The sequence below is a fragment of the Lissotriton helveticus genome, chromosome 2_1 (assembly GCF_964261635.1).
Source record: "Lissotriton helveticus chromosome 2_1, aLisHel1.1, whole genome shotgun sequence".
In the NCBI taxonomy this organism is placed as follows: domain Eukaryota; kingdom Metazoa; phylum Chordata; class Amphibia; order Caudata; family Salamandridae; genus Lissotriton; species Lissotriton helveticus.
The window spans coordinates 1,129,484,245-1,129,506,824 of NC_136059.1; the positions used below are offsets into that span (position 1 = coordinate 1,129,484,245).

General features: G+C 46.7%; 1 protein-coding gene and 1 long non-coding RNA gene across 4 annotated transcripts in view; one reads left to right on the plus strand and one right to left on the minus strand.

The window, feature by feature from the left end:
• Positions 1 to 20,648, minus strand: part of LOC144818495 (uncharacterized) — a 164,310-nt gene extending 143,662 nt beyond the window's left edge. Inside the window, exons 1-2 of the long non-coding RNA XR_013607124.1 lie at positions 20,443 to 20,648; positions 3,442 to 3,534 (exon numbers count right to left, since the gene is read on the minus strand). This is a non-coding gene — a long non-coding RNA (uncharacterized LOC144818495). The remainder of the gene's footprint in view (positions 1 to 3,441; positions 3,535 to 20,442) is intronic.
• Positions 20,649 to 20,658: 10 nt separating this feature from the next.
• The window catches only part of LOC144818494 (perilipin-2-like), a 130,034-nt gene continuing 128,112 nt past the window's right edge, over positions 20,659 to 22,580 (plus strand). The window contains exons 1-3 of one of the 3 annotated variants that reach the window (XM_078675967.1): positions 20,659 to 20,704; positions 21,415 to 21,456; positions 21,541 to 21,736. In XM_078675967.1, the coding sequence (XP_078532093.1) occupies positions 21,427 to 21,456; positions 21,541 to 21,736 (226 nt within the window). In that variant the 5' untranslated portion in view covers positions 20,659 to 20,704; positions 21,415 to 21,426. Of the gene's footprint in view, positions 20,837 to 21,414; positions 21,457 to 21,540; positions 21,737 to 22,580 lie in introns of all 3 variants that reach the window. The other 2 variants (XM_078675968.1, XM_078675966.1) reach the window with 2 other exon arrangements.

The following is a 22,580-nucleotide window of genomic DNA, read 5'->3' on the forward strand; positions in this document are numbered from 1 at the left end:
CAAGCATCCATTATTCATCTCCATTACCAATATTCTTCCTCCACAACACATAATCGATCACCCTCTCTTTCCCTAGACTTCTCGACTCAACTCAAAGCCTCCCATATATAAGATATTATTCACCCCTTTGTTCCTAGAACCAAATCAAATATTGAACTTCTATGGGAGAAAGATCTGGCAACGCAATTTTCGTTTTCAACCTGGGGCTCCATTTGGCCAAAGATTCACACCTCCTCCTGTTCAGCAAGTGCCACGCAGACACAGTACTATTTTTACAATAGGCTTTTCCTCACCCCTAGAGTTCCATAAATTCAAATTATTTGATGATACAAAATGCTGGTCCTGTCCTCATACTACTAGTGACTTTCTTGATATGTTCTTTCTGTGACCTATGGTTAAGAATGTTTGGTCACTCACCTGGAACAAGCTAAACCAGCTTTTATCCACAAATTTTCATTTTGAAATTGTACTAGTTTTTCTGGGCAGCTCCTCTCCTCTTTGGAACGCTCAGAGAAATATCAGTAAGTTTATTGACTTGTTTTTAGCTATTACCTTTCAGATTATCACTGCCAATTGGAAAGACACTTCTAAAATCTTATATCAAGCCTGGTGGAACTTGTTATGCCATCATCACAGATTAGATCGTGCTTTTGCCACCTCTACATCCCGATTGATTAAAAAAGATGTACTTTAGTCACCACTCACTAAATTTCTTTCCAAGTTACCCGTCTGATTTACTTTTTATTTATATTGTAAGGAACCGTTTTAATAACATTATGTTCAATTTCTTCCTTAATATGATTTTTCCATGTTCACTCAGCTGCCGCGTACTATTTTCCCTTAGCTTTCTTTTCTCCCCCTTCTCTCCCCCCTCCTTTTTCCTCCCTCCTTCCTTTTAAAATCTTAAAATTACATTTTTCTAAATATTAGTTTAGAAATTTCTATGTGTTTTTCACTACATACTTCTTAATATAGTCCTAATTTGTTATTCCAATTTTGTTTTTGGCTATGATACCATTTGACCTTTGTTGTCATAATGTACACTGTCAGTTTACTTGTATTTCATCTCAATAAAGCATTCTAAACTGAAAAAAGATGCCCCACTGCTGGACTTGCCTGGGCAACATGTGCTTCACAGCAGGGGAATGGCATCATACGCTTCAGTCCACTGGATAAAGCCTACCAAATTATATAGGAGACCAGACACTGCACAGAAACAAAACCAAACAAAAACTAGAGGAAACAATAAGGAGAAGCCAGAAACAAAAAACACAATACATGGAAAATTGATACGGGTGACAAGAGAGGACATCACACAAACAAGAACTTGTGTGCAACAGCTTGGCAACCAAATAACTGCCCTTGACTTTTCTTGCCCCACCCACTATGGCTGACGACGCTGATGCTGTGCCCCCAGGTGTACCTCCACTGAAACAATTCCCTCCACAGCATGCACTAGTGGGAGTATTACGGCCTTTCAATTAGCTCTTTGACCCAGCAACGGCATTCCCTAGCCTGAAGACCTGGATTGGCCTGCTAGAGAATTATTTTGTTGCGACAACTGATGGCGCTGTCAAACGATCCCTACTGCTGCACTATGCTTGCAAAGAAATCTACAAAATGTTTGAACATCTGCCAAACACATGCCTTGGCACAGACTATGAATCCACCATCAGAGAGCTCAATGCTTACTTCGACCCGCAGTTGAGTCCCGATTTTGAGCAATTTAAACTCCGCCAGTTCCGTCAATGGGAGGGAGAGTCAATTGACGCGTTATATGTGCGAATGCATGAACTGGCCAGTACCTGTACTGTGGATGATCAGTTAAAGGAGATAAGGGCCCAAATCATCCAGGGATGTCACAATAAGACCCTAAGAGGCCTCATTCTGTGACTGCCCAACATCTGCTTGGATGACATCCTGGTATTGACACGCTCTGAAGACCTGTCTGTCGCGAGAGCTAATGAAATGGACCTGGCCATCACTCAAGCTCCAGAGAAGGCCCCGCCTATCAATACAGAACGGGCAGATGACGTCTGCATGAAAAACAAGACTGGCCTGTCCAAGGCTCATGGACCCCTTCAGTCAAAGTCTGTGGGGGTCCATGCCATGCACAAGGCTGTACGTGCTCCAACTGTGAGAAGAGTAACGACTTTGCATATACCTGTCCGGGAGGTGTCTTGAGAAGAGGCTCCAGAGGAGGATGACCGCTATCCAGAGTGGTGCCACAACTGTCCCTGGATGATCCAACACAGCCAGATACTACAAGACCTCCACAAAGACACGGTCATAGGCTAGAGGTCTGGCCCGCGGATGAAGAAGAAGAAAAGGTGTTCCTCATCTCCATTGCGAACGAGCTGAAGCGCCAACAGAGGCCACGTGTGTCTTCTAAATTGCTGGGTCTGAAGTAAAGTCCCTCATCGACACAGGGTTGTCAGTGGTCGTCTTGGGGATTCAGCACTACACCTGACCCCAGCCCAAGCCAGCGCTTACCCCGTCACATACCAAGATCTTCACGTATGGAAACCAATCTTCTTTGCCTGTACGAGGGTGCATGACCGTGCAGGTGTAGTCAAATGACCAAGAGGTCACAACAGTATTTCATGTGCTAGATAAAGAGGCTGAGACACTGGTAGGAAGTTAAACTTCTGAAGATTTGGGCCTTGTATCATTCACCCACAACGTGAAAGTGCACCAGACTGACGACTTGCTGGATAACTTTCTGGGATTATTCAACGGCCTAAGATGCCTTAAGGCCTTCAAGTTAAATCACACATTGGTTGCTCCATTTAACCAGTGGCACTGTGCCACTGCAGTGTATCTTTCGACTTGAGGCCATTTGTGGAGCAGAACCTCAAAAATGCTCGAGTAGCAAGGTGTGTGTCAGAATTCCTGCTACAGCTCACCACTCTTGACTATCACAATCTACTGGCATGACTCATATCATTCCTCCCAACACTTATAAATGAACAAATGTCTTGTAGCCTAACATTTGCCCATACTGTCTGTTGGTAATAGCTAGCTGCAGCTGGTGTTCCCTAGTTTGTTTGAAAAGGTTTAATATCTTTTACAAATAGTTTACCATGCATATGCAAGGTCAGGTTTCAGGCGCCACGGAAAAATCCAGAAAATCCAACAGAATAAGCATCAACCAACTAGCATAGATAACCTCAACGTGAACCTTCAGGAAAACAGCCTCATCAAATTAATCATCTGCACCTGTTCCTTGCTATAAGCAATTGGAGACACGACCTTTGTGAACATTCTAAAACATCTTCTAAAAGTAAGCGTCATCAAATTCGTCATCTGCACCTGTTCCTTGTTATAAGAAATTAGAACGAGACCTTTGTGAATATTCTATAGTACCTTCTAGAAGGCAGCCTTTCAAGTAAATTATCTGCACCTGTTCCTTGTTACAAACAATTAGAATGTGCCAATTACCTGGTTCCCGGCTTCCAGGACTCTGTCTTGCCAGCTCCCTTGATCCTCCCACTTTGACCTCACCGCAAAGAACGTCCTGCATTAGTGTCGCACCTGGATGGAAAAAAGAACAAGAAGAAAAGGAGAGAAGCATTAACACACTTGATTTTACAACGTGCTGAGCTCAGTCGCAACATTGTGCTGAAAACAAAGGTAACCAGTGTTTTTGTTCAACTTGTACATACTGTTGGCAGGGTTCTGCCAGAGAGGACTTGGGTTGAGCTAACCCCATCCAAATTTGCTTCTGGGTTTGATGCTGAAATCATACTCACTACAGTTTCGAGAACTTTGATGGAGGGGTCTCTATGGACAATCTAAATGAAAACAAAACTAAAGGTTGGTTGAGATTTGAAAAGCTTTTGTGAGGTGATAACTTTAGAGATAGAGTTAGTTCTAGACTGAGGGCCAGATGTACAACCAAGGAATTTGCGACTCGCACATTGCGTCGCAAATTGGCATGTACTACAGAGTCTGCGACATTGATTGAGATTTCCATTGGGGACGCAAAATGCGCGCCTCATTACTATTGATTAGGCACTCGCAATTTGCGACCCCATTGAAAATGGCTGGCCCTCCCAGGAATGGTAGCCTGCTGGGCTCAGCAGACCTCAATGTCTGGGACTGCTTTTCAATAAAGCAGTTTTTTTCAATGCAGCCCGTTGCAATGGGATGCATCTAAAAAACAAAATGAAACGTTTTTGTTTCATTTTTTAAGTGCAGGTAGTGGTCCATGGGATCACTGTCTGCCCCTAAAAAATATTTTCCCCTGCATTTGCAATGGGGAAGGGGGTCCTCTGGGGACCCCTTCCCATTTGTGACTGCATTTTCACCCTCTTGAAGAGAGCGGTAAATTGCGAGAGTTTTGTGACCGCCAATGCGGTTGCAAAACATTCTTACATGGATTGTGAGTCGCAAGAGGAAGGGAACGCCCTTTCCTAATAGCGAGTCGCAAACCCTATTTAATGAGTTTCAAATACATTGCGACTAGCTAAATAGGCTTTGTACATGGCCCTGTAGGTTTTTGCATGCCAAACGGGTCGCAAACCCGTTTGCGCATGCAAAACCAGGTCGTACATCTGGCCGTGAAAGACTTATTATTTGTTTGTTTATAGGCACCATATTTGCCGGTATCATTCATCAGACTGGTGTGAATGCCTGTTGCAGTGTTCTTGTTGAGTAGAAGAGCCACAACATCGTTGACTCTACACACTCTCTCCATCCCAACCCCCTTCCCCTTGGGATTTACCAATGGAGCAGTGTCGCCTCCTCTAAACTGAGGGCAAGACTCAGAGGATTCGGGAACTAGCGTCACCGCCCCATTGGAATCATCAGGGATCCAGATAGGTGGCTTAACCAGTGTGATTGAAAAGGTGTCGGGATGGACGCCCTGGGTGACCCTGATGGTGATCACTGAAAAACCTAAATAACCTGGGAAGATAGACCTCTGCATTAACATCTGCCTCCCGAATTGTGCCATCAAGTGGGAACGGTATATAACACACTATGGATGATATCGTAGCTGACTTGAATGGTTCGAGTTGGTTCTCAAAACTGGACTTAAATGCTGAATATCACCAGCTACTCCTGGCAAAAGAAAGTAGGTATATTACAACCTTCACCATCCACCTGGGGCTGCATCGTATAAATGCTTGAACTTTGGTATATCTTAAGCAGCAAAGTATTCCAAAATGCAATAAAGAAAACACAGTCAGGCCTGCAAGGAGTCATGAACATGAGTGATGACATCCTCATCCACTCACCGACAGCTGCTGAACACCACCAACACCTGCGCTACCACCTAAAGCGACTCTAGGACCACAGCATCACGCTAGACAAGGAGAAGTGCTCTTTTTCCCAACCATCCATTGAGTTCTTTGGTCATGTCTTCAAACAAAATGGGGTGCAGGTGGATCAATGCAAGGCCATCAAAGGAGTGCCCGCTCCAAAGACAGCATCTGAAGTACAAAACTTCCATGGAATGCCAACATATTGCGGCCGCTTCATTACAAATCTAGCCACCCTAGCTGAACCACTAAGAGCTTTGACGAAAATGGACGCCAGCTGGGCATGGGGTCAGAAAGAGGATGGCATGTTCCAGAAGAGCAAGGATGCCCTCCTGAGCAAAAGCACAATGGGCTAGAAGGCAACAGAACTGCTTGTGCACGCAAGCCCTGTATAGCTGGGAGCAGCCTTACCCAGAAGGTGAGCCTGATAGCTGTGCCCCACTGCCAGAAACCGGTCCCCGGAAGCTTGTTTCCTTTCTGGTAAAGAATTGGCTTGGTAGTTTGGTCTGCCCTGTTCCCATGATGCACTGGGCCAGGGACAGACTAATTTGCATATAGCCAGGTTCTGAACTGGGATGGTGCAGTGAGCTAAAAAACGGTGATGGATCAAGCCCTGATCTGTTGACTGGGTAGGAGTGTTCTGCTTAATTCAGATACTCTGTCCATCACCACCCCCTTTACTGTATCGTTTTGTCCACCATAAGCGTGGAAGGGTATGCTCAGACGTGAGTCCCTTGCTCACTGCACCATCAGGATTCAAGCAAGCCGGGCCGAAGACGGCTGTGATGCCAGAAACCGGTCCCCGGAAGCTTGTTTCCTTTCTGGTAAAGAATCTGCTTGGTATTTTGGTCTGCCCTGTTCCCATGATGCACTGGGCCAGGGACAGACTAATTTGCATATAGCCAGGTTCTGAACTGGGATGGTGCAGTGAGCTAAAAAACGGTGATGGATCAAGCACTGATCTGTTGACTGGGTAGGAGTGTTCTGCTTAATTCAGATACTCTGTCCATCACCACCCCCTTTAATGTATCGTTTTGTCCACCATAAGCGTGGAAGGGTATGCTCAGACGTGAGTCCCTTGCTCACTGCACCATAAGGATTCAAGCAAGCCGGGCCGAAGATGGCTGTGATGCCAGAAACCGGTCCCCGGAAGCTTGTTTCCTTTCTGGTAAAGAATTGGCTTGGTAGTTTGGTCTGCCCTGTTCCCATGATGCACTGGGCCAGGGACAGACTAATTTGCATATAGCCAGGTTCTGAACTGGGATGGTGCAGTGAGCTAAAAAACGGTGATGGATCAAGCCCTGATCTGTTGACTGGGTAGGAGTGTTCTGCTTAATTCAGATACTCTGTCCATCACCACCCCCTTTACTGTATTGTTTTGTCCACCATAAGCGTGGAAGGGTATGCTCAGACGTGAGTCCCTTGCTCACTGCACCATCAGGATTCAAGCAAGCCGGGCCGAAGACGGGTGTGATGCCAGAAACCGGTCCCCGTAAGCTTGTTTCCTTTCCGGTAAAGAATTTGCTTGGTAGTTTGGTCTGCCCTGTTCCCATGATGCACTGGGCCAGGGACAGACAAATTTGCATATAGCCAGGTTCTGAACTGGGATGGTGCAGTGAGCTAAAAAACGGTGATGGATCAAGCCCTGATCTGTTGACTGGGTAGGAGTGTTCTGCTTAATTCAGATACTCTGTCCATCACCACCCCCTTTACTGTATCGTTTTGTCCACCATAAGCGTGGAAGGGTATGCTCAGACGTGAGTCCCTTGCTCACTGCACCATCAGGATTCAAGCAAGCCGGGCCGAAGACGGCTGTGATGCCAGAAACCGGTCCCCGGAAGCTTGTTTCCTTTCTGGTAAAGAATTGGCTTGGTAGTTTGGTCTGCCCTGTTCCCATGGTGCACTGGGCCAGGGACAGACTAATTTGCATATAACCAGGTTCTGAACTGGGATGGTGCAGTGAGCTAAAAAACGGTGATGGATCAAGCCCTGATCTGTTGACTGGGTAGGAGTGTTCTGCTTAATTCAGATACTCTGTCCATCACCACCCCCTTTACTGTATCGTTTTGTCCACCATAAGCGTGGAAGGGTATGCTCAGACGTGAGTCCCTTGCTCACTGCACCATCAGGATTCAAGCAAGCCGGGCCGAAGACGGCTGTGATGCCAGAAACCGGTCCCCGGAAGCTTGTTTCATTTCTGGTAAAGAATTGGCTTGGTAGTTTGGTCTGCCCTGTTCCCATGATGCACTGGGCCAGGGACAGACTAATTTGCATATAGCCAGGTTCTGAACTGGGATGGTGCAGTGAGCTAAAAAACGGTGATGGATCAAGCCCTGATCTGTTGACTGGGTAGGAGTGTTCTGCTTAATTCAGATACTCTGTCCATCACCACCCCCTTTACTGTATCGGTTTGTCCACCATAAGCGTGGAAGGGTATGCTCAGACGTGAGTCCCTTGCTCACTGCACCATCAGGATTCAAGCATGCCGGGCCGAAGACGGCTGTGATGCCAGAAACCGGTCCCCGGAAGCTTGTTTCCTTTCTGGTAAAGAATTGGCTTGGTAGTTTGGTCTGCCCTGTTCCCATGATGCACTGGGCCAGGGACAGACTAATTTGCATATAGCCAGGTTCTGAACTGGGATGGTGCAGTGAGCTAAAAAACGGTGATGGATCAAGCCCTGATCTGTTGACTGGGTAGGAGTGTTCTGCTTAATTCAGATACTCTGTCCATCACCACCCCCTTTACTGTATCGTTTTGTCCACCATAAGCGTGGAAGAGTATGCTCAGACGTGAGTCCCTTGCTCACTGCACCATCAGGATTCAAGCAAGCCGGGCCGAAGATTGCTGTGATGCCAGAAACCGGTCCCCGGAAGCTTGTTTCCTTTCTGGTAAAGAATTGGCTTGGTAGTTTGGTCTGCCCTGTTCCCATGATGCACTGGGCCAGGGACAGACTAATTTGCATATAGCCAGGTTCTGAACTGGGATGGTGCAGTGAGCTAAAAAACGGTGATGGATCAAGCCCTGATCTGTTGACTGGGTAGGAGTGTTCTGCTTAATTCAGATACTCTGTCCATCACCACCCCCTTTACTGTATCGTTTTGTCCACCATAAGCGTGGAAGGGTATGCTCAGACGTGAGTCCCTTGCTCACTGCACCATCAGGATTCAAGCAAGCCGGGCCGAAGACGGCTGTGATGCCAGAAACCGGTCCCCGGAAGCTTGTTTCCTTTCTGGTAAAGAATTGGCTTGGTAGTTTGGTCTGCCCTGTTCCCATGATGCACTGGGCCAGGGACAGACTAATTTGCATATAGCCAGGTTCTGAACTGGGATGGTGCAGTGAGCTAAAAAACGGTGATGGATCAAGCCCTGATCTGTTGACTGGGTAGGAGTGTTCTGCTTAATTCAGATACTCTGTCCATCACCACCCCCTTTACTGTATCGTTTTGTCCACCATAAGCGTGGAAGGGTATGCTCAGACGTGAGTCCCTTGCTCACTGCACCATCAGGATTCAAGCAAGCCGGGCCAAAGACGGCTGTGATGCCAGAAACCGGTCCCCGGAAGCTTGTTTCCTTTCCGGTAAATAATTGGCTTGGTAGTTTGGTCTGCCCTGTTCCCATGATGCACTGGGCCAGGGACAGACTAATTTGCATATAGCCAGGTTCTGAACTGGGATGGTGCAGTGAGCTAAAAAACGGTGATGGATCAAGCCCTGATCTGTTGACTGGGTAGGAGTGTTCTGCTTAATTCAGATACTCTGTCCATCACCACCCCCTTTACTGTACCACTGGCATCCCTAGCAGAGCATTGACCTCCACAGAGACATACTACTCCCAAATTGAAAAAGACACTTTGGCGATAAAGTGGGCATGCGGACAGTTCCACTTATACTCGAGTGGCAGGCCTTTCAAAGTCATCACGTACCACCAGCCTCTGGTCCCGCTGTTTAGAGGATCAGCTCCACACCCTTCACTGTGAATAGAAAGGTGGGACATCCTATTACAGCGTGGAGGTAATATACAGACCAGGTTCAAAAACCCTGCAAACTTTCTCTCCCATCACCCCCTCCAACAGACAGCAAGCTACAGGCGACGCTAAATCCGCAGAGGAGTACATTCATACAATCTCACAGATGGCCTTCCCTAGGGCGCTAAGCCTAGGGAAAATTGAAGAAGCCGTAAAATGGGACCTGATAATGTTCAAAGTGACTGTGACAGTACAAGAGGGTTCCTGGCAGAACTTCCTGTGAGACGACAATGATTGATCTGGGCAGGACAAGGAGAGACTAATCAGAATGTGGAAGGTGCGTAATGAGTTCAGCAAGACTCAAGATGGTATCTTGGTAAGAGGGTGCCAGCTGGTGATCCCTGCCGAACGCCAACACCAGATGAGGCTGCTAGCCTATGCAGTACACCAAGGCACCATGAGGATGAAATCCCATATGCGTGAAAAGGTGTGGTTCCCCGGCATCGAGGTCAATGGTGGAGGAAGTGGTGTAACAGTGTCCAGTGTGCCAAATCACAAGCCCCTCAGACATTCCTACACCCATCATCACGGAGGAGTTGTGCACCACCCCCTGGTCAAGGCTCAGCCTTGATTTTAGAAGTTTCCTGAATGGGAGGACCACGATGGTCATTTGTGGAAATTTTGTAATCTATACTTGATACACCCCACCACCCCTCCTTCCCCTTGATACAGGCCAGCCTGGCATGTACGAACATTCCACAGCTGACTCCAGCTGACTGGAAACTGTGATGGTGTTAAGACGGAATAAAGAAGACTCCAGATGATTCACTTGTATGTCTCTTCTTTGTAACACTCGTGATGCAGAACCGTGTGGGGACGGTACACCATCCCCCCCAATACATACTCCAGTGATAGCCAGTAATTTTGGAAGGTTCTTACCTTATCTGATGCTGATTATACTACTACTGCCTCAAGCAACGTGAAGTGTAAAAGCATTTGCCCTGCTGTCCAGTTCGTGGAAGAGTGGCGAAGTGGGGACTGCAGCCTTCCAGACCCCTGCCCTGCTATCTGGTGTGAGCGGAGACGTGGAAAAGAGGTAGCCCTGGCGTTGCGAGCGCTCCGGATGGAGTTGTGACGAGAGCCCCGCCATCTGGCAGTGGTGACCACTGGCTTTGAGGTGTGATGAAAGGCGATCCCGGCCAATATGCAGTTTGCGATCGCTGATTTCACTTGCGAGAGTCATCGACTGTGTGGTGAAAGGAGGGAGCTCCTTCTGTGTGGCAGGCAACGGCAGCCCATGCGCTGTGCCTCAGCTCGAGGCATTGGTGGAGGTATCATGGCAGAGAGGAGCGGCAGCACATGCAGTCAGAAGGTTCGGGAGGGGGAGCATTTGGCTTTTGGTACGGCCTGTCGGAGCAGTGGTCCCAGGGGACGATCGCATGAGAGGGCCCCAGCGAGAGTGAAGCACATTGCAGCAGAGTTTGAAAGCGGCAGCCTTGTTCCCTCACGACAGAGGACGAGCGGTTCTGTCTTCCGCATGAGCCCGTCACCGACCTAGAAGGCGCCTCCTCCCTGAGCGAAGCTCACAGCTTAACCCTTCCCTCCCTGCGGGTCAGGTTAGAGGGCCCCTCTGAAAGCAAATGTTTTCACAGCTGAGGTAGGCTGCCCGAAGCTTGAGAGAGAATTGCGGCGTTTCCACGTCAGTGACTGAGGCGGCGCTGCTAACTGGCGCGCAGATCTGGAATTTAACCCTTCCCTCACCACTGTACCAAATTTGATGAAGTGAAGGGACGCTCACTAATGAGTATTGCCAATTACAAAGGTGCTATCGTTCTCAATGCACTATTTTCTCAAGCCTGTCCCATCTCTCGCTGACAGGCACAGCTCACGTGTGACCTCCTGTGATTCACCCCATGAGCGCAGAGTTTGCCTGTCTTCCCATCACACGGTAACAGGCACAGCTTACACTAGCTTCGTATTGTTGCATTACTTGACTCTAAATTGCTCAAGTCTTTGTTTTGGGGGAGGTCAAGTTAAAGTAGAGCTTAACCCTCAATGGATATTAAAAGTATTAAAGCATATGAGCGAAAGTCCTCGTTATAGCCATCACAAATATGTCGCAACCACCTCATCCATTGTGATCCTCATGCTTGTCATCTTCATATATGCTGACAAGCACAGCTGACTAGGTTGCTAGCTATTGGGAACTTTTTGAACATTTCCCTTCTCATTTCCTTTATCTGCATCTTTATTGTTGGCATAGCTCCCATATTAGTACTGTCTCCTTTCAAGCCCCACCTTGTTTAGCCCACTCCGTCACAATGGCCAGTACGAATAGGTCACAACCACCCCCATTCCTCAACGAAGTTGGAGAGCCACGCTACCATGGAAACAATGGTTTGGGCTATTGGAGTCCTATCTTATAGCAATAGGAGGTGAACATTTTTCGTTGCTACGAAAACTACATACCATACTCCATAACCAGGGGATCGAAGGGCGCAAAACATATGATAACATATCAGCAGAGGCAGAGGAGGACAGCGATGATGATGAAAATGTATACCTAGCAGCAGTTAACAGATTAGAAAAACATTTTGGTAAAACTATAAATGTGGTGTTGGAAAGGCACAAGTTCTTTTCAAGGGTACAAGGGAAGAATGAGAAAGTGAAACCATATATTGCAACCCTTAACCCCTTCGACGCTCATGACGAGCCCAGCTCGTCATGGAGTTTCCATTGACTTCAATGGAAATTACATTCAAAGCCATAAAACACCTTAGCATCCAAGTGGTTAAAGGTATGGCTAATACATGCGCCCACTGATTAGTGATGGAGCAGGTGAGGGGAGTACAATGAGAGTTTCTCAAGTTGTTGTACACTCTTTGTTGGGTTGACAGTTGCTATGTTTTGCTTTGAAGGTTATCCGTCTCAGCTTTGATAGCGTAACCTTTAGCACATTCTTAGTTTTCCTTGTTAAGATACTTGTAAGTAGCAGAAGTCGGTACTAAGCTTCTTTCTGACTGTGCCGGTACAATAATTACTTGGACGTTCTTATGCTATTATCAGTACATGCTTGTTTTGGCTAGAAAAAAATAAAAATTATTATTATTTAAAAAAAGAAGTCAATGAGTTTCACGCCAGGCAAGAGCCATTGCCTGAATTATAGGATTGTATTCTACTGAGGCAATGGAAGTATTGCATATATCAAGCATGCTTGTCATGGGTATTAAACGCATCTAAATGAAAATCCACATGGGTTTGTCCAGCACATTAGCAACAGACATAAGTTGAAGGACAGCTGGTGTGACCCCTCCATGCTTTCCCTTAAGACTGTTTTTGAATTGTTCGTGTTGATTTTGATCTATTGCCCTCCATGGCTACGTGTTGGTACTGTGTATGGGGCTTGCTTAAGCCCCATTTTTGTTCTGCTGTACAGCACACTGGCACTTTTTTGGTTTAGTGGACTGTTAGAATCGGAGGTCTCTGGTTGGCACAGGTATGCACTTGCGACAAGCAGGGGCTTCTTCCTCTAGTCAGGGCAAGGGAACTACTCCTTCGAATAACCCCTGCTCACCCTCTAGGTTGCGTGGCGCGAGTAGACAAGGCTAATCTTCAGGGCGATAGTTAGTTAAGCATTTATGATCACATACAGTAAACCCACTGACCCACCACAAACGGACACCAGTTGTTTAAGTTGTATCAAAAATACGTAGACTTTATATAAAAATACTTCAGATGCAGAGTTATCACAAGACCATATAACGTTTAGCGATTTGAGGGCCACAAGATTTAAATAGGCAATTGTTCTTTAAATGTTCGTTGTTCAGCAAGGTACGATGACAGGGAAAACAGAGCGTTGCGGACCCTGGATCCGATAGGAACTCGAGACAGAGTTCACGTGTACCTTGCTCGTGAATGTCCGAGGCGTTTCAGGCATGGCTACTGGTGAGGGCGGACCCGGGACGAGGCCGACGGTTCTCCAGAGGATCTCTCCGGCTCGGAGCCCCCTCGAGGTGCGAGGCGGGTGAGCAGGACTGTGGAGGGTTGTGGTGATCCGGGGTCTGATGCAGCTCACGGGGCGAGGCGCCTTTCAGGCCTGCGGGGCGTACTACTTATTAGCACGCCAAGTCGTACCTGTGGATCTGTGAGGGGCATCGCGTTCTCGGACAGACGGGTGCAGCACCAGGCTTCCGGTACCACTGTACGGGGAGGCCTTTCTTGAGGTGCGGCACAAGCCTTGGTATGCAGGAGGGCAAAGTGAGACAGTCGGGTACGTTACGACGTACGGACCGTCCGAGGCTATCAGATGCGCTCCGTGCAGATTCTGGCGGGAGTAGATGAGAGGCGCACAACGCGCTCCGTAGCAGGCAAGGTGACAGGAGAGCGGGTGGCCCGGCACTGAAGCGAAGAGCGACTCAGGGATGAGCGGGGTTCTCTGCGGCGGGGCGACCAGGCTCCGAGCTGTCACGACCTTGGAGGGGCGAAGACACCCGAGTCACAACTCTGGCGAGGGAATAAGAACTAAGGCCCAACAGCAAATGGGCACAGGCAAAATGGAACCCAATGGTCCTGGGGTTCCGTTCAGGGGGCAAGCTCGTGATCAAGCTCTTGGAGATTGTTTCAGGCACAAGTCTACAAAGTCCTCTCTGTTCTTTTCCTCTCCGTTCTCAGCAAGGCACCACTGCTGGCCAGTCTTACAGGATACAGACTGGTTTCTGTCCTTCAGCTTCTCTTGGCCCTTCTAGTCAGGCAGTGGTTCGTCGTGGTCAAAACAGGATCTGATTTGTAAGGAGCGGAGCTCCTATATTTATACTGCGTTTCTTTTGTCTTTGCAGGCCAGGGGGCCTGAGCCTAGTTCAACCCGGTTTTGGAGTACTCTGTTTACAGGAAGCTGCCGTCTTCTTTCAGGGTGCAGGGCAGGGACATCAGATGCTCCGCAGGAGGTGGAGCCAACATTGTGGTGGTGGAGCACAACCCTATTCAGAGTCAAGGACTACTCCGCCCACCCATCCTGGTGTAAGCACCCTGTTCACCACCTGGTAACCCCGACTGTCCCCGGGAATCTCCCAGCCCTGTCACTCACACAAACCCAGACAGCAGATACACATCCTGGCAGAGGCGGGCTGAAATAGTTAGGCGAGCAAAGGCTAACTTTCTCAAAAGTAGCATTTGCAAACACAGGATATTAAAATAAACCTTGCCAAAGGAAGTATTTTATTATTCTGAGTTCAGGCATACTAAACTCGACGTGCCACCGTGTTCCCTGAGCCTGCTGGGACTATAGCGTGTAATAATTCCGGCAGCTCATCTTGGCCTAAGAGAACAGGTAGCCCTCCAATAGTGAAGAACGAAAAGGGCGGTAATTCACTACTAGGACATGCCACACTCTAGGCTTGTCCTACCTTACGCTTACAATGCACCCTGCCCGTAGGCTTACCATAGGGGTGACTGATATGAAGGTTAGGGAAGATTTTGGGGACTGGCAAGTGGGTGCACTTGCGCAGTCAGCGTGACAGTACCAGACTGTACGCAGGGTCTGCAATGGCGGACCCAAGACACCTGTTACAAGACCGCTTCTGTGGGTGGCGCAACCAGCGCTGCAAGCCCACTAGTGGCATTTGTATCTACAAGCCCCGGAACTCCTTGTGCACGTTACTGGGGACTGACAGTAAACCAAATAAGCCAATCGTGGAAATCAATTACGGATACAGTTTACATTGGGAGCACTTGCACTGCGGCACGGATTGGTTGTGGTGCAGTGCCCTGAGCATCGAATACCAGCAAAACATCAGCAAAAAGTGAAAGGGAGACTCACGCCAAGGTGCCAGGTCTAACATGGACCTTTAAAATGCTCATTTTTGTTTTACACATACTGTGATAGATATGTTTTCATCTCTGTTGTAAACCACTTTGATGCTCTGGGCCAAGTCTGCACTAATTTGACTTGATTGTATTTTCTGGGGCATCTTGACGCTGCTTCTGACTTTTACGAAGAGAAGGTGCTGACTAACGACTAAAGAGACAGGTCTTAAGAGATTTCCTGAAAGACAAGCAGTCTGGACAGTTCTTCAGGTTCATAGGATAGGACAAGAGTTCCACAACATTGCTGTCCCCATAAAGAAATGTATTCCTCTCCATGAAGCTTGTTTAGTCTTGGGAAGCACAAGAAGCTTAGTATCAGCGGATCTAAGTTTCCTGGATGGTGTGTACCAGACACATTTGTCCTGCAGGTAGACTGGTCCAATATTACATAATAATTTAAAAGCTTTACATAAAGGCTTTAAATCCTCTTTTTTGCCACTGGAAGCCAGTGCAGCTTGACCAGACCCTGAGATACAGATTGACACTTTAGAATTGCTGAGAGGAGCCGAGCTGATGAATTTTGCAGTATCTGAAGTTTGTGGAGAAATCTTTTCTAAATACCCATGAATATGGCATTACCGTACTTCAGTTTGGAAAGGGCAAGGGTGGCAACCACTGTTTCTTGAAGTTCTGAGGGGCTAAAAGGGCAGATTTTCCTAATAATTCTCAATGCAAAGAATACAGAGGAAACTAGGGCATTAACCTAATCTTCATAGTTAAGTTTATTGTTGAAGACAATTCCCAGGTTCTGACTTTTCTCACTGGTGAAGGGAGTGTACCCATTTCCTGAGGCCACCAACTCGGTGACCAGAATGAGATAGTGTTTCTTAAGAGAAGGACCTCTGTTTTCTCAGAGTTGAACTTTAAACAATTAAGCCTCATCCAACAACCTATCTGTGCAATACAGGAGCTAAATCTAGGGGCAGTGTCTTCTGGGTTGCAGGATACCGATACCGCTATTTGGGTATTGTCAGCGTATGATACCACAGAGAAACCAAATGATTTGATGAGTCTTACCAGTGGGACGATGTAAAGATTGAAAAGAGTAGGGCTTAGCGAAGATCATGACAAGCAGAACTGGTCGAAGATGAATTATCCCATGGCAATGTGTTGCATACTTTCTGATTGGAAAGATTTTATCAGTCTAAGAGCAAGACCTCCTATTCCTAGCTCAGGGAGCCAGTCAATTAAGATGTATGATTGACCGTATCGAAGGCCGCTGAGAGGTCCAATATAATCAGTGCAGCCTTACCACCTCCATCTAGAATGGACCTTAGCACCTCTGATGCAGCTATTATTGCTGTCTCAGTGCTGTGTGCACTTCTAAATCCATATTGTGTAGAGGCCAACAGATTGTTGGTGTCTACAAAGGACATAAGCTCCATATTCAGAGCCTTTTCCAATATTTTGGCTGGAAATGGTAGCCTAAATATAGGCCTGTGCGGTACAAAAGGGGGTGGTGATGGACGGAGCATCTGAACCAATCAAACACTCACACCCACCCACTTTGCCACTGGATTCAAGCAAGCCGGGCTGAAGACGGCTGTGATGCCAGAAACCGGTCCTCGGAGGCTTGTTTCCGGTCCAGGGAAGGCATGGCTTGGCAGTTCGGGCTGGGCTGTTCCCATGAGGCACAGGGTCAGACTGATTTGCATATAGCCATGTCTGAACTGGGGTGGCAGAGTGGGCTAAAGAACGGTGATGGATTAAACCCAGATCTTTTGACTGGGTGTGAGTGTTTGATTGGTTCGGATGCTCCGTCCATCACCAGCCCCTTTTGTACCGCTTTTGGCCGCCATGGGTGTGGCAGCATATGCTCAGACGTGAGTCCCTTGCTCACTTTGCCACTGGATTCAAGCAAGCCGGGCTGAAGACGGCTGTGATGCCAGAAACCGGCCCTCGGAGGCTTGTTTCAGGTCCAGGGAAGGCATGGCTTGGCAGTTCAGGCTGGGCTGTTCCCATGAGGCACAGGGTCAGACTGATTTGCATATAGCCATGTCTGAACTGGGGTGGCAGAGTGGGCTAAAGAACGGTGATGGATTAAACCCAGATCTTTTGACTGGGTGTGAGTGTTTGATTGGTTCGGATGCTCCGTCCATCACCACCCCCTTTTGTACCGCTTTTGGCCGCCATGGGTGTGGCAGCATATGCTCAGACGTGAGTCCCTTGCTCACTTTGCCACTGGATTCAAGCAAGCCGGGCTGAAGACGGCTGTGATGCCAGAAACCGGCCCTCGGAGGCTTGTTTCAGGTCCAGGGAAGGCATGGCTTGGCAGTTCAGGCTGGGCTGTTCCCATGAGGCACAGGGTCAGACTGATTTGCATATAGCCATGTCTGAACTGGGGTGGCAGAGTGGGCTAAAGAACGGTGATGGATTAAACCCAGATCTTTTGACTGGGTGTGAGTGTTTGATTGGTTCGGATGCTCCGTCCATCACCACCCCTTTTTGTACCGCTTTTGGCCGCCATGGGTGTGGCAGGGTATGCTCAGACGTGAGTCCCTTGCTCACTTTGCCTCTGGATTCAAGCAAGCCGGGCTGAAGACGGCTGTGATGCCAGAAACCGGTCCTCGGAGGCTTGTTTCCGGTCCAGGGAAGACATGGCTTGGCAGTTCGGGCTGGGTTGTTCCCATGAGGCACAGGGTCAGACTGATTTGCATATAGCCATGTCTGAACTGGGGTGGCAGAGTGGGCTAAAGAACGGTGATGGATTAAACCCAGATCTTTTGACTGGGTGTGAGTGTTTGATTGGTTCGGATGCTCCGTCCATCACCACCCCCTTTTGTACCGCTTTTGGCCGCAATGGGTGTGGCAGGGTATGCAATAAAAAGAGATTCCTTTCTGTGTTACTGATTTCCGTTTGTGGCCAAAAGGCCTACACACTAGTATCACTTTACTAGTGTTCAGATTTTCCTTTTCCTTTTAAGACCAACAAGATTAGACATTGATTATTCCTTAACCAGTGTTAGGACTTGACTTTCACCTTGTAGCTAAAGAGACTACACACTGATCTATCTTAAATAGTCTTCATATGTGGCTCAGATAGTTATTTATACACATGCACAAAAAAGATTTCTTTTTATCTCTCAACGGTTTTTATTTTATAAAATTTAGAAAGAATTTTTTGAATTAAAAACATTTGATCACTTACATAGTTACAAAATTTATACTGAACATGTACTCCGGATTGATCCTATTCTAATACAAATGACCAAACCTAATCTAATTTTCCTTAAATTAAAACAATTCATATACAAATTCAGACTCTTACATATACAATTTTCTTTAAAATATTTTGATTGAAGACAGTCCTTTGTCGACGCGTTTCGGTGTGTTATGTTGTTAATACACCTTCTTCAGGACAGACTTATGTTTAAAACCAAGTGATCTTCATTTTTTATTAATATGCTGTCACTCTTCTTACTTTTGGGTTCCACATCAATGGGGAGGTTTATTCTTATTCCTCTATGTCTGTGAGGTGGGTATTAAATAACCTCTGTTACTTTAAAAACGGGAGAATTTTCTATCTTGTGTCTGTTATTGGTATCTTGCGACTTTCAATCTGCGCAAGATCTCACGTGGCTGTTTTGCTTCAAATTGACCTTATCATGTAGTTTCATAGACGGAATTCCATTTCGTTCTGGGGTTTTATCTCCTTTATTTCCCTCATACGACTGGTTGAGAGATATGTTGCTCCCAATGGTTCCTCGTCTGATGCTCCGCAGCGCTTCCGACACTTCCTCTCTCCCGCGGTGGAGAGGAAGTGTCGGAAGCGCTGCGGAGCATCAGACGAGGAACCATTGGGAGCAACATATCTCTCAACCAGTCGTATGAGGGAAATAAAGGAGATAAAACCCCAGAACGAAATGGAATTCCGTCTATGAAACTACATGATAAGGTCAATTTGAAGCAAAACAGCCACGTGAGATCTTGCGCAGATTGAAAGTCGCAAGATACCAATAACAGACACAAGATAGAAAATTCTCCCGTTTTTAAAGTAACAGAGGTTATTTAATACCCACCTCACAGACATAGAGGAATAAGAATAAACCTCCCCATTGATGTGGAACCCAAAAGTAAGAAGAGTGACAGCATATTAATAAAAAATGAAGATCACTTGGTTTTAAACATAAGTCTGTCCTGAAGAAGGTGTATTAACAACATAACACACCGAAACGCGTCGACAAAGGACTGTCTTCAATCAAAATATTTTAAAGAAAATTGTATATGTAAGAGTCTGAATTTTTATATGAATTGTTTTAATTTAAGGAAAATTAGATTAGGTTTGGTCATTTGTATTAGAATAGGATCAATCCGGAGTACATGTTCAGTATAAATTTTGTAACTATGTAAGTGATCAAATGTTTTTAATTGAAAAAATTCTTTCTACATTTTATAAAATAAAAACCGTTGAGATAAAAAGAAATCTTTTTTGTGCATGTGTATAAATAACTATCTGAGCCACATATGAAGACTATTTAAGATAGATCAGTGTGTAGTCTCTTTAGCTACAAGGTGAAAGTCAAGTCCTAACACTGGTTAAGGAATAATCAATGTCTAATCTTGTTGGTCTTAAAAGGAAAAGGAAAATCTGAACACTAGTAAAGTGATACTAGTGTGTAGGCCTTTTGGCCACAAACGGAAATCAGTAACACAGAAAGGAATCTCTTTTTATTGCATTTGATACCCAGTCCTTTCTGGTTCTTTGGGAAACTCTCTTTTTTGAAAAGATTGTGGCAGGGTATGCTCAGACGTGAGTCCCTTGCTCACTTTGCCACTGGATTCAAGCAAGCCGGGCTGAAGACGGCTGTGATGCCAGAAACTGGTCCTCGGAGGCTTGTTTCCGGTCCAGGGAAGGCATGGCTTGGCAGTTCGGGCTGGGCTGATCCCATGAGGCACAGGGTCAGACTGATTTGCATATGGCCATGTCTGAACTGGGTGGCAGAGTGGGCTAAAGAACGGTGATGGATTAAACCCAGATCTTTTGACTGGGTGTGAGTGTTTGATTGGTTCGGATGCTCCGTCCATCACCACCCCCTTTTGTACCGTAAATATAGGTCTGTAGCTGCTACGTTCTTGTGGATTAATACAGGGTTTTTTTTTAGTAAGAGGAGACTAGAGGCTTTCTTCCATTCGAGGGGAAAAATACCGGTTTTGATCATTTCATTGAAAATCACAGTTAGTTGTATGCGTAGGATATCTGGGACCAGATGAGCTATTTTTGGAGGACAAGGATCTAATGGAGAGCAAGATTTGGTTATATATAATAATAAAATAATAGATAAATAGAATATAAATAAATACATACATAAATAAATAAAATAAACCCACTCCGAATGAGACTGGGGTCCAGTACCTGTATTTTCTATGTGCGTGGCCTACTCTGCAACACAATCGTCTCGCGAGGGAGGTTGGATATAATAAAAGGTGAGTGGGGAAATAAATAATCGCTCCCGAAAATCTATGATGGAAAATCGAAGTTTCGCCCCTTCCTCTCTTTAAAGTCCAGGAAGTCTTAATAGTAACTGTTTGCTTCCACGGTATAGCTTTTGAAAGTGTGTCACCGCCGCCTAGTGACTCACGAGGGCAGATGCACGCGGCTCTCACTTGTGATTGTGGTTTGAGCGGGGAAAGTCTCGCGAGACGCTAGTTAGTGGCTGTCAATAGACTGCTCATTTTAGTGGTCGCTGAGTCTAACTGTGTCACGGCTGTAGTTAGTGTGCACTGTTGTAGCAGTAGCCGCGTTTAAGGTGAGTAGCGAGCGCCTCGCACACTCTTTCAGGCTTTCGGTTTGGTGGGACTATTCTTCGCACCTTGTAGTCGTGTACGACAAGGAGCGCAAACCCGCAGCGCCGCTTCTTCGCTTGGGCTTCGCGGAACTCGGCAGGTTTGGTTTTTTTTATTTTATCGCGTGATTGCATATGCATTTAATGGTAAATGGTACAGGGAAGTTTTTTTTTTTGTTTTCTTTAGCCAATCTGCTCAGTACTTTGCAGTGCAGCGCATACCCGTCAGCCCGCCCATATTTGGAGTTTGTCACTATTCCCTCAACCTCCAGACATGCAAAATGTCTTTAATAGATTTCATTAAAGAAATAACCCCTCGCCCACAACGTATTTATTCATGTCCTATGCTATCACGCCCCAAAACTAGTCCATGCTATGTTACGTGTATTTCAATACCACACCCTTGAACTCTTAAGTTTTGAGAGGTGGTAGCATTGAGGAGGGACGTGATATGCGTGGGGCGCTCGGCGTACACTGTGTAACCCGGGAGAGCTCATTTTTGTGCACGGAAGCTGAGCAAATGTTTGTTTATTGTGTTGTAGGGAGATCCCGCCATGTCCTCGGTAGCTGTTGAGCCGCAGCAGGTGAGTCCACTGGCCTGATAATGTATCCATTTGTCCTGCGGATTATTTGATTCTCCGGTGACTTGAAGTGTTTCTTCCTCACAGAATGTGGTGTCCCGGGTGGTCAGCCTGCCCCTGGTCAGCTCCGCCTACGACATGGTGTCGTCTGCGTATGCCAACACCAAGGAGAACCACCCCTACCTGAGGTCGGTTTGTGAGGTGGCAGAGAAGGGAGTCCTGACTATCACCGCCGTAGCCTTCACCACGGCCAAGCCAATCCTCCAGAAGATGGAGCCTCAAAGTAAGTCCAACAGTAAAACTAACACTTATGAGTGCCTCGCGACCCTTGTCCGAAATAATCATGTCCTACTCAAGCCCTACAGTTAATTCGTTCTTAATGTGTTTACTTTATCCTCTAGAACACCCATTCTGCCGTATAAGCGTTTCGGCGATACATTATTTAAACGATTTAAAAAATTCCCATATCTTGTAATTGCACACTCGGCCCACTTACCTCTGCGCCCCCACTCCCTGCAGCGAAACTAAAACAAGAAGGCAAGTGCTGACGGGAAAGCCATATCCTTTGACAGACCTCTGACACGCTTTCCTTTTCCTATGAGCTCAAATCTTGCTTAAAATACCGTCTGTGACCTTTCATCCACGTTCACGCTGCGGCTCGACGTTCCCTTTGCCTAGTTTACTCATCCTGAGTTATTTGGGATTGGCAGCAGAGCACTGTTTGTGTTGGCACACACCCGCCATTGCAGCATTTTGGTTCTGTTGTACTTATGCTCCGAAAAATCAGTTCTCTTTCTGCCAGGCCATTTTACTTGTTTGCTCTGTGGTTTTGTAGGATGATTATGAGCAACAGAGTTGTAACCAAGTCCTACAGGTACATCTAGGCTCCACAAGCAATCTACATCAGCCACCAGCTCTCTTAAAGCCTGCTTCTACAGATTGTTTTAAGCCTCTACCAGCAATCTGTATAACCACTGACTTCCTGTTCCTGGATTGCTCGATGTTACAAGCCCGTATTTCTAGCACGAGTATTATGCCTTAAGATTCAGGACAAGAGGCTTATGATTCGCTCATGTCAGAAAGCCAAGCATCCCACATTGAACGAGTCTGTAGTTTTTATTTGCTTT